Source organism: Alexandromys fortis, unplaced genomic scaffold, assembly GCF_014885135.2.
Source record: "Alexandromys fortis isolate MF-2015 unplaced genomic scaffold, M_Fortis_MF-2015_v1.1 scaffold_252, whole genome shotgun sequence".
In the NCBI taxonomy this organism is placed as follows: domain Eukaryota; kingdom Metazoa; phylum Chordata; class Mammalia; order Rodentia; family Cricetidae; genus Alexandromys; species Alexandromys fortis.
The window spans coordinates 568,491-580,896 of NW_026068127.1; the positions used below are offsets into that span (position 1 = coordinate 568,491).

Below are 12,406 nucleotides of genomic sequence, written 5' to 3' on the forward strand. Positions count from 1 at the left end.
TAAAAAATTATATTAAAAAAAAAGAAAATGGGATATGCAAAGACACAAACTTACAATATCAGTAGAAGAATAACAGAATTGTTTTGATCAAATAAAAGGAGGGATTTAGATATGTGGGAAATAAAGATGAAGTGGCCATAAGAAAAAAAAAAGAGGTTATAACTAATGGGCCAGGCAGTGTTTAAAAGAATACAGTTTCGGGGCATAAGCTAAGCTGGGGCGGCAGGGAAGCGGCCCGCAGCTCCATACAACAGAGCAGGTTACCACTCCACTGACACTATTTATGCATGTCTGATGAAGTAGTATGTACACTTATTAGTAAGTGTTTAAAAGGAAAGGGGCCTGGCCTGGTCAGGAAAGTTGTTGTGGAGAACTTGCCTTCAAAAACAAAAACAAAACAAACAAACAGAGCTGAAGCAAGCCTGATATCCTGGTCAGCAGGGAAGAATGAATATGAATATTGAAAAGCCAGATGTGGTGACACACACTTATAATCCCAGGACTCAAGAGGCTGAGGCAGAAGGAGTGCCAGGAGCTCAAGGCTAGCCTGATCTACATAGCAAGTACCAGACTGGCTAGGGCTACACAAGCAAGACCCTGTCACCAAAAAACAAAACAAAAATGTTTAAATAAAAATCAAGAAAGAATGAGAATTTAGGGCTAGGGTAGAATGTGTGCCTAACATGTGAGAGTCTGGAATCAGTCCCCAGCAAAGCTAGAGCAAAACAGGAGGAGACAATGTGGATTAAGAAGAATATTCCGGATTGGTTAGTAAAGTAAAACCTAGGCAGAAATAGAGGGTGAACAGCTAATGAACATTACTGGGATATTTATATTACAATTAGGGCAGAATTTATGTGATAGGCCTCTTGTCAGATAATGTATGCTAGCCACACATTTGGAGTTTGTTCTTGAGCCTCCTGCGCATTTCTAGGTGACAGTGATTAAACTGAAAACTAGTACTTACATCATTCATATTAGCCACCACAGAGTAGATTATGAGCTAAAGTGTTGGCATGAAGCCATTGCTTACAGAAAGTTACATTTAAATATAACATATATGTGCATATATATATGTACTAGCTATCTTTTATATAGATTTCCTTTTTTAAAATCCCTGTTTCCTAGGAATTACATAGTAAATCTAAGGAAACAGAACCCAATAATTTAATGATCTATATCATTTTGTTTATTCATTTTGAGATAAGGCCCAAGCTAGCCTACATCTGACTATGTGAATAGGGATGACTGAACTCCTGCTCCCCTTCCTGTACCTCCCAAGTACTAGGCGCTTCCATATCCAGCTTGTGGTCTGTATCTTGTAGCAAAATAAAGGCACAAAATTGACTTATTTTTATCTTTGTTACTATTCAGTTATGAGTATTATTCACTGTATCTATTAGAGTAAAACAAAATATAATGAATTTTTTGGTGTTTTTGTTTTTTAAGACAAAGTGTCTCTGTGTAGCCAAGATTGTCTTGGAACTCGTTCTGTGAACCAGTCTGGACTCAAAGTCACAGAGATCTGCCTGCCTCTGCCTTCTTAGTTCTGGTATTAAAGTACTGGTGCCACCCCTGCCCAACCAAAAAAAATGAATTGGGTAAAAATATTATATTTACCAGGTGCTCCTTATATAGTTGGGTCTTGCCTTTTTGTTCAATCCAACAGTTTTTGCCTTTTAATTATACTGGTTAGTCCATGTATGTTTACTGTGGTTATTGATATCACTGAATTTTTTTGTTTTGTTTTTTTGAGACAAAGTCTCACTATATAGCCTTGCCAGGCCTGGAACTCACTATGTAAGCCAACCTGGTATTGAACTCATAGAGATCCACCTGTCTCTGCCTCTGGGTTAAAGGCTTATACCACTATGCCCCATTGTATGGTTAGACTTAAATAGCCCATCTGACTTATTTTGCTTTGTCCTCTTTTTGCCTTTTTATATGTATGATATCATATATAGTATAAGAATCTTGCAGCTGTGTATTTCCATATTCCTTTCCTATGCTATGTATCATTTATGTTGTATCTACATACACTCTATATGCCTCACTACATTGTTGGTATTTTTCTTCAGACAGCAACTGTTTTTATATTGTTAAGTATTTTTCTGTATTTGCCCACGTAGTTATGAGGTTCCGTTTTCTTTGTTCTTTGTGTAATTCCAGTTTACATCTGGTATAATTCCCTTCTTCCTACAGTGTTTATCCTGGTGCAGCTCGGCTGCTGATGCTTTTGACTTTCTGTGTCTAAAAAGGTCTTTGTTTCTGCTTTATGTTTGGAAGTACTCTCCCTGAGTCCCCGTGTCTTTATAAATTCTGATGAGGGCTTTGTCTCCACTGTCATTTTATTCTCTTGGTAATGGAGTTTAAGTAATTTGATTGTTATATGCTTTTCTTTGTTTCTTATTCTTGGGGCTTATTTTGATTCTTGGTTCATGAATTTTCATCAAATTTAGGAAATGTGAGTCATTCTTAAATTTTTTTTTATTTGACACTAACCCTCCCCTCCAGTCACACGTGTAGTAGTTATCTGAAGGTATCCCAACATTCACCCTGGGGCAGAAGGTAGGGGTGATTTTAGCCTGAAGTTCAGTCACTGACACACACACACACACACACACACACACACACGCACATGCACACGCATGTGCACGCGCGGTGGGTGGGTCATATATCCCAGGCTGACCTCAGTCTTACTACTCAGCAAGGATGACCTTGAACTTCTAATCTTCGTGCCTCTTCAAATATTATGATTACAGGCATGTGCCACCACATCTGATTTTTTTTATGCAGTGCTGAGTATTGAATCCAAGGATCATGCACACTAGCAAGCACTCTTTCATCTGAGCTACATCTCCAGGCCCCTATGTGTTCGTTTTAAATACTTCCTACTTCCATAGCTTAAGGTTCACTAATTTTTTTCATTGTCTAACATGTTAATTTTGTCCATTGTGGTTTTTATCTCAGACATTTCAATATCTAGATGTTATATGTGAATCTTTTTACTATTTCAGATCGCTGGCATGCCTTTCATCCTTCCTCTGCTTTTTAAGTTGTTGGATCAGCTCTATCCCACTTGTATATAGGTTCTGAGGATCTAACTCAGTCGTCAGGCTTGTGTAGCAAGCGCTTTACCTGTTGAGTCATCTTGTTACGTGTGTTCTATGAACAACTGACTCATCTCGTTACATGTGTTAATATGTGTTCTATGAACAACTGAGTCATTATATGTGTTAATGTGTGTTCTATGAACAACTGAGTCATTACATGTGTTAATATGTGTTCTATGAACAACTGAGTCATCTTGTTACATGTGTTCTATGAACAACTGAGTCATCTCATTACATGTGTTAATATGTGTTCTATGAACAACTGAGCCATCTCGTTACGTGTGTTAATGTGTGTTCTATGAACAACTGAGTCATCTCGCTACATGTGTTAATATGTGTTCTATGAACAACTGAGTCATCTCGCCAGCTCTCTTTCTTGAGTGAGCCAGGTTTTTAATTTGTTCATTTCTTGATTGCAAAGGATTCTTCAGTTACATCCTTGTGTAAGATTCTTTGCCACAAGCCTTAACCACTGTACAACTACAGCAACCATTTTCCAGGGTTTCCCCTCAATCATTTTGCAGAAGCTTACCTGATAGGGGTAGCTTTTTGTTGCCATCAACCTTAGTTATGTTGATTTGGTGCTCAGCACAAAGGGCCTCCACCAACTTGACATATGTTGGCTCATCACAATTGGATGCAAGTATACAGAGATGGGTTTGGTTCTTTTCTGAAGCTTTAGAACTTCACAACTTATGTGTAGACCATTGTAGATGTCTTTAGCCCCTCCTGTAGTCAGTGCTAACACCCATCGCACCGCTGCTGGCAGTGCTTCCTTGGATATGGCAGTGAGTTCTATGAGAAGCTGAATCTTGAGCCTCTTGCGCCTCTACCTTTGTAGGAGTTGGTGATGGCAAAGTAAGAGCTCTTCTTGCTTCTTGAACAAAGGGAATGCACTTATTACGGTTATCTTAAATCAGTCTATCACCTAAACAGTAGTTTGGGAATTGATTTCAGGTTCATTGGCTTTCATTTTCATTATGGCTCATAATTATGTTATTTATATGACTGGAAATTTTTCTATTGAACACAAAAGTGTGAAATTTACCATTTATATTCATTTTTAAAAATATTTATTTATTATGCATACAGTGTGCTGCCTGCAAGCCAGCAGAGGGCGCCAGAACGCATTCCAGACTGTTGGGAGCCACCATGTGGTTGTTGGGAATTGAAGTCTGGAAGAGCAGCCAGACTTAACCTCTGAGCCATTTCTCCAGCCTCTCTTTCTTATATCCCTATAAGTATTTTTGATCTTTGCTATGAGAAATGATTCGGTTCTCTGGAAGAAATTTGAGCCTTTCGGGTCTTACTCTTTATTTGATGGCACAAAAGTAGTATTCATTCTATATCCAATCTTGCTTTTATAGTAAGGATCTACTGTGTTTCCTGCTACCTCCTGAATCTAACATTTTTCCACTTTGGCTGTTGAGATGGAGACCTGTATGTTCTTCTGGAACTATCCCATGTCATTTATTCAGGCAGCTCTTTCCTCTGCATTTTGAGCCACAGACTAGAGGACCCTCAACATTTCTAGACCCCTCTCTTTGACATTCTGCTCTGTGGGTTCCAGCAGCAGCTTAACTCAAGGACGCGCTCTAGGGATAGAAAATTGTTACAAGAGTGAGTCGTTTCCCAGATCATAGAGATCAGTGCCCTGCGTTGCCTTCGTCTGGTATCTTAAATGCCTTTGTGTCTTACTCTGTCTAATTTTTTGGTGGATTCAGACAATGGTATAAATATGATCTTTGCTACTGATTCTTTTTTTGAGATTTATTTAATTTTTAAGTGTGTATGTATATTCGTGTGCATGTATGCATGTGTGCATGCGTGCAGATGCATTACCCCATATAAGTACAGTTGCTGGCAGAAGCCAGAGGCATTGGATTCTCCTGAAGCTGGAGTCAGACATGGGCTGAACCATTTGTTAAGAACCAAAGTCAGACCCTCTGCAGAAGTAGCGCACCACTTCTCCAGCCATTTGTCACTGAGCCTTTGTTAACTGAGATGGTGAATCAACTTGAGTGTATGTCTGAGAGGAGAGAGACAAGGAAATTAAGACAGACTGAGTCAAAGATACAGAGAAAAAGAATTTACTATTTTCTCAAGTGTCAAATATTAGAATATACAGAAAAGTATATAACACGACTTTCACAGGTGAAGACTCCAAGTAACCAGCTAGGTCAGAAACAGGGCAGCACCAACTCCATCCTCACAGACTTCACCCACAAGGGAGCCTGTCTGACTGTCAGTGACAGTGTGATAAATCTGTTAGGTTAGCAGTCCTCCGAGTACTTCTCAGTCTGTTTCTCATTGAAGATGTGGTTTGCAGCTTAAACAACTAGCTTATGATTTGGTCTTTTATTTATTTTAATAGATGAATGATCCAGCACTGAGACACACAGGCCTCTACTGCAACCAGCTCTCATCCACTGACATTCTCAAAACAGAAGCAGATGGAAACCAGGTCAGTAAGACAGAAAGCCCTACTGCAGAGCTGGCAGAGGCACTCTGGATACACGGAGGACATCACCTAGCATGTGGCTGAGAGCATAACCCCGGAAGTCTACCCTTGTCGGCTTGGCACTGTGGGGATTTTACAGAAATCTCTTGAGCCTCTCTGTGACTACCAGGATGCTTGCTTACAGGGCGTTGAGAGAGTTAAATGAGATAAGCTTTGAAGGATTTAACCAGCTCTTGTGTCAGATAGTGGAGTCACATGTGACTAAACAATGCTAGAAGTCTGCAGATCAAAAAGGTCGTAATCAAAGATCTCAACATAGCCAATAAATTAAGGCAAAGCAGCATCTGCTAGGTACCGCACCTCCTTAGCAGGGTGTTTCTGAGCAGCACAAATAGCAAGATGGTCTCTTCTGTACTGGCAGAAATTTGGGCATGGGGTTAATCTACTTTGGCAACTGATTTAGTATTTAATCTCTTAATATTAGCATAGGTATCATAGTACAAGTCATAAAAATATGTACATCTTCACTGTAACATTTATGATTTGCAGGGCACTGTGCTCCCCACTGTGAGCTTTATCTCATTTAACCCTCCAGTGTAACTCTGTGGAGGCTGCAGTCCTTTCCTTCACAGATGAAGAAGTGGAACCTGAGCATCTTTAACTGTGCATTATTCACACAGCTGGGGGGGGGGGAGTTCAGACCCAGATCTTTCCAGTACAAAGTCTTCTTGGGGCTTCTTTTAACATGCAACACACAGATACATGTACAGAAATTTTCATGTCACCAAAGAAGGCCATCTACCAAGTGCATGCTATAAATAACAAAACCAAACATTCATGGAAAGAAGAAACAGGGATGGCATACAGCTCAGTGGTAGGACTCTGTCTACCTCATGGAAGGCTCTGGGCTTCATCCCAGTACTGAAAAAACAGATGAGTAAAGCTAAGATGGTTAGAGAACATTTACACAGGAGATGGACTCAGTAGGTGGGACAGTTCTCAGGCCATGTGAAGGAGAAAATAATGACAGCTGTCATGGCATTTTATTTGTATTTTAATAAATAAAGCTTGCCTGAAGATCAGAAGAGTAAAGTAGCCACACTGGCCAGCCTTACATACCAGGCAGCAATAACACAGATCTTTAATCCCAGTAGCCACAATGACACACACCTTTAATCCTAGTAGTCACACTAGCTTGCCATAGAAACCAGGCGGCAGTGATGCACACTTTTAATCCCAGAACTAGACAGGATTATAAAATGGGAGGAGACAACTCTCACTATCGGTCTCATTCTGAGGTTTCCTGGAGACAGGATCACCATTTTCGGACTGAGGTTGAGGTAAGAACCAGTAGCTGGCTGCTTTGCTTTTCTAGTCTTCAGGTTGAACCCCAGTTTCTGTCTCTGAGTTTATATAAATCATGCTTCAGACAGTTGTTGGGAGCCAGAGGCAAGGGAATAGTAGTATCTTCACATAGTTATAGGAAGCCAATCTATTGAGAATTTAAAAGTTTGTAATAAGAAATCAGAGGAATCAAGAGTTACAGTAGATGGCATCAAATGCCTAGATGACTTGACTACTGAGTTAAGGAATCATGCTCTGTCCTGTAGACAAAGTCATCCCTGAGGGAAACCACTGAGAACACACTAGTTTGGCTCTATCCTTGGCTGGAAGAGGTGAAGGAAGGCTTTCTGGGGACTAAGAATGGGAAAGGGGAGTCAGGAGGTTGTGTCTAGACTCTGAGCTATAGTAAGTTCATCTGAGTGCTGTGAGGTTAAAAAAAAATTTAAATGGGCATTCTGTGATAGATATATGGAAGACAGTCTCATTCACTAGAAAATTGAAGTCACCCTCAGAGAGACATGTCCCAGGAGGTACGACAAACTACTTAGTGGAGCACAACCAAGTTTTAAGGTCCTAGATTCATCAGACAGTGCTTGAATTAAAGTCAACCGTGTGCTGGGAACTCAGAGGGTCTAGTGCTGAGTTCTCCATCCTTTCCAGACACCTTTAGGTCCTCACGTGCCTGACTGGACAGAAGTGGCAGTTTGAAAGTCCCTTGAGATCTGGCCTCAGGCATCCTCATTTTAGGTAACAGTTCTAAGTGGATAACATGAGCTTTGGAATCTGACTTAATCTTTATAATATTTTTATCTTTATAATTTTATGTACTTTTTTTAAAAATATTCTTTTTAAAGAATCAATATTTTCTCTCTAGTTTGTTTTATGGTTCCTCTCTTTATCAAAATTGTTTTAAAATACTTAGGGAAGAAAAACCACCTTAGGTGTTTTCCACCCCAATATTTCATACTTAAAAACAAATAAGCATACAATTTTCTGTGTTGATTTTAAAAACTCAGTGCCTAAAAAGCATCATTGTTTGTGCTCACATGAAGGCCAGTGGCTCAATCTTCTTTTCATTGTAGCCCATCATGGTATCTCTTGTTATCCCCTCATTTCTGTGTTTGCCAAATAGAAACTGGAACGTGAGTTAGCTAGAACTATAGAGATTGGTACACAGAGAAGAAGGACTACAAAGGAGTTCCAGGGTCCAGCTGTGGGAGGCCAGACAGGAGAGAGAGAGAAAGGGACACAGAGTAAAGAAGCAGGAAGTGGGCTGGGAGGCTGCTGAGAGGAAAGAAGGCCCCTGGGTCTCAAGGAAGAAAGAAGATAGGAATGGTAGCTGCAGAGCACACCATGAGAAGAACACGGGACCAAAGATGGTGTGTGGTAGATTCATGAGCAAGAACTCAAACAAGGAGTCCTGGGAGCACAGCAGAGCCAGAGGCAGTCTGCCGAGAAGCTGGTGAAAGAGGACCAGAAAAGGAAGAATGCTAGCCTAACTAACTGAAAGTTCCAGGGCTGTCTTCTTCCCAGAGAGGGGGTGGAGTGGGCAAGCAAAAGGATTAAGAATAAGCGACCACAGGCCAGCCTGACACAGAAACAGACGCTTGGGACATTGGCCATTTGCCCAATGAAGGTAATGGAAAACAGCTTGTATTCCGCAGAGGATAGAAAATTTTTCAGAAAAGCTAGAGATAAATGACCAAAAAGAAAAAAAAAGATATCACTAGCTTAAATCCTTTACACTCTATTAAACATGAAGCACATTTGCCAAAATTCATAGTCACCTTAGAAAGCATTTCTATTCCTCCTCAGGAGCATTCAAAAGTGTGGCCTTCTGATCAGTTCTATAGACAATGTTTAATAAGGCTAGTGGGGAGGACTACTACCTGGCTTTGCCTTCCAATAGCAGATGCCAGAACTATGCAGCTTTAGACATTTTTAAGGAATACATTCATTACCACTGAAAGTAACGGGGAAATTCATAGTGTTCTCAGCTAATGTTTATTGTTATTTTTAGCTCGCATGTTTAAGGAAATTGTCTATGAGGGGAAAACCAAAAACGAACTTTCTCTGCTAATATTTGTTGTAAATATGAAGCCACTATGTGAAGGAGCCATATACAGTTTACTATACAAGTCATCTGGATGATGCCAGCGGTGCCAGTGTTGGTGCAAAGTGTGATGGTTTTATTTTGCTAATACTAGGTTAAAGCTCTTGTTTCTCAGTGACATAAAAAAGGTTTTTTTCTACTAAAGTCATCCATATAATGATTTTGAACTAGTTTTCCAATTACCATGTTATTTTTTAAAGCCACTGCTGTATCCACAAACTCTAAACTGGGTTTTCCCCAGCCTTGGTAATATTAGAGAACACACACTGAGTGTAGATGGCAACCCTATAGGAGGCGTGACCATTCCAGTTTTGGTTTTATTTTTAAGTGTGAACTTTCCAGAACCCTGAGCAAAATGAGTGCAGCGATTTTCTTTTTGTAGGACAAGAAGACAGAAGAGTTCTTCTCTGTGGTGACTACAGACTAGAGGAATGCTCTAGTGAGTTCCCACTTCAAGTAGTACCACTCATAAGCCGGGGGGGCAAGCCCTTCTGTCTAAACACATCTTTTATTTGTGTTCCAGCAGGTGCAACAGGTTCAGGTGTTTGCTGACGTCCAGTGTACAGTGAATCTGGTAGGCGGGGACCCTTACCTGAACCAGCCTGGTCCACTGGGAACTCAAAAACCCACATCAGGACCACAGACCCCCCAGGCCCAGCAGAAGAGCCTCCTTCAGCAGCTACTGACTGAATAACCACTTTTAAAGGAATGTGAAGTTTAAATAATAGACATGCAGAGATATACAAATATATTATATATTTTTCTGAGATTTTTGATATCTCAATCTGCAGCCATTCTTCAGGTCGTAGCATTTGGAGCAAAAATAAATAAATAAAAATTTTTAAAAAAAGTTCATTTTTGCTGGGAGATTGAGAGATGGTTTTACTTTCTTTGTAAAGGCCTTGGATATTGAAAAGAATAACAAGGCAGAACAGTTGGACAATCTTATTTCTTGAGCCAAAAGTTAATTATTCTTATTTTTATAATCAGTCATTGGCTTCTTTTCTGGATGAAGGCTTTTGGAGGGAAACCAAAATAACAAGTTCCAAGGAGAGATGAAGCCGTGCCTCACCGGCTCAACCTTGTCCCTGCCCTGGAAGAAGAGCCCATGGGGCTTTGCCTGTCTGTGCACCAGAGGCTGTCAAGTTCCTCCCACCAACAGCCACCCCTCCCCGACCCCAGGCAGCTCGTGTGTACAATCAGCTTCTCCAAGCAACTCTGTCTGTTGGCATCAAGAGAATATTTTGCTTCTACATATGCACCCCTTCTCCTTTTTATAAAGATGGATTGAAACCAAGATGCCTCCAGGAAAGAGGATGAAACGAGTATATTCACTGAGGAATCCAAAAAATGCAGTTTGGGGGAAAATGCAATAATTTTTGTTGAGATGGGTGAGAGACAAGAACCGAGTTCTATCAATTATTGTAGATAAAATTTTCTGATTAAGTCTGCGGGGGAAAGCAGCCTGTTCTTTCTGCTTTTACTATGTTAACAGCGAGGTAGCTAAAGTTATTTAAAATAAAATTAAATTTATGATCCGAGTAGCTTATTTTTTTCCTTAAATCTCACTGTAAATATATTTTGATTTCTTGTAGAAATTGATTTTGTTCTGTTTAATTTTATGCTTTGATCATATTGTTTTTTTTTTTTAAATTTGTGTGTGAAGTATAATGTTGGTTGATTACAATTACACTTGGCTAGTAATTTCATTATCCCAGTGACTGTGAAGCCATGTATGGATTTACTTTGGGACTCACCAAAGTGGCAGTGCCAGAAGGAGCTATTCTAGCTGAGCTAGGGCAGACCACCCCAGGGTGTCGCAGGCCGCTTGTAGGAAGGGAAATCAGAGCTCACTCAAAGCAAATCTGCTTTTTCTGTCTCAGAATGACTTTGGGAATTTGAATTTCCATCAGTGCAAATACAAGTTTCTCTGTTCTGCTCTGAGGCTAATTGGTACCATGTTTTCCCGTTGTCTTGTTACTCTGCCACATCCCGTCTCACCCTGGCCCCGAGAAAGGGGCCAGCAAACTGACTCTAGTGCTAGAAGCTCTGCCACAGGCAGGAGAGCTTGAGCAAGGCGTCGTGAGAGAGGCCAAGGGAGCCCTCCAGCACTAACCTTGATCTGCATCCCTGGGCCTGCGGACGACAATACTGACCTTCTGCACCAGCTCCCTCTGCTCACAGAGCAGAGGAAAGGCCATAAGAACTAATGCAGATGAGGAGCATGGACTCAAGACTTCAAGGAAGAAGCCATTTCCCCAGGTCCTTCCTTCTGCATCTCACCACCCCTAATTTCAAATTACTCCATTGAACAGCATCTATTCAGAAACTACAGCATTTTGAAAATGGTGGAAGGGCTCATGTGGTAGCAACTATGAAACAGAAATAGGACCCTCAGTTGCAAACATTATCTTTTTTTAGTTTTTCAGAAAATGCATCCCTGATCTCATTCATTTCCAGCTTGAAAGCCCAGCCATATTACTCTAGTTCCTCCCAAACTGCTCTAGGAGGTCGTTTCCATTTTGTTTGTGATAAGCGTGCAGACTTCAGGAAGTTAACCTCTAACTTCAGCATTCCAGATGAAGTTTCCTGACTCAGTGCTTTTGCATCAGGACCTAGAAGAGAAAAGCAGTAAGGAAAATTGGAGATGCTAACGTCCTCCCCCATCCCCACTGCACCTTAAAGTATGCATGTCACCTTCGAGGTTTTATAATTGCACTGTTTGTTTTATGTATGTACAGATTAAAATTATTGCTACATTTGAGGAAAATAAAATTGCTTGCTTCTATGTAATTCCTGTCATTCCACAGGAAATTGACTTTTCCAGCTACTGAATAGAATTTGTTTAACAACCTCATGAGCTGCCTCTTCATTTATGCAGGGGTGGAGATGGGTGGGGTGGGGGGGCAATGACTCTAGAAAAATTGCCAAAGCCCAGATGACTTCCAATACTAAAGGTTAGTAAAAAGAAAAGATCGCTATAGCCAAAAATCCCTAAAGTCTCTCTAATAGAAGCCTTTCCTGTAAAGCAGTGATTAGGGGCTTTGAGGAAATGCCAACTTAGTTGGGCCATTTGTCTGAAACATAAACTCTATTGTGTCTGAGGCTAGGATACTGTCCAAGCAACTCTAAAGAACCACGGAATAGCATGCCTCTCTCAATGCGCTGATACAGGTGTGGAATTTTACTTGAGAATACTGTTTCAGTGTGATAATGCATTTTGTAAAAGTTAAGTACTGGCTGGTGTGATGGCTCAGCAGCTAAGCCTAACAAGAGAACAAGAGCAGGGCGTGTTTCTCACATACATTCCCACGCATAGCTACAGACTTGGCATCTGTTCTTTTAAATCATATTTTGAGGTGAAATGATACATTT

General features: G+C 40.5%; 1 protein-coding gene across 9 annotated transcripts in view; it reads left to right on the forward strand.

Annotated features, from left to right (window-relative positions):
* Ncoa1 (nuclear receptor coactivator 1) overlaps positions 1-11,888 on the forward strand; it is a 219,084-nt gene extending 207,196 nt beyond the window's left edge. For 6 of the 9 annotated variants that reach the window (XM_050125836.1, XM_050125835.1, XM_050125834.1 and 3 more), the window contains 2 exons: positions 5,488-5,577; positions 9,555-11,888. In XM_050125836.1, the coding sequence (XP_049981793.1) occupies positions 5,488-5,577; positions 9,555-9,725 (261 nt within the window). In that variant the 3' untranslated portion in view covers positions 9,726-11,888. Of the gene's footprint in view, positions 1-5,487; positions 5,578-9,413; positions 9,471-9,554 lie in introns of all 9 variants that reach the window. The other 3 variants (XM_050125840.1, XM_050125839.1, XM_050125833.1) reach the window with 3 other exon arrangements.
* Positions 11,889-12,406: the final 518 nt, after the last annotated feature.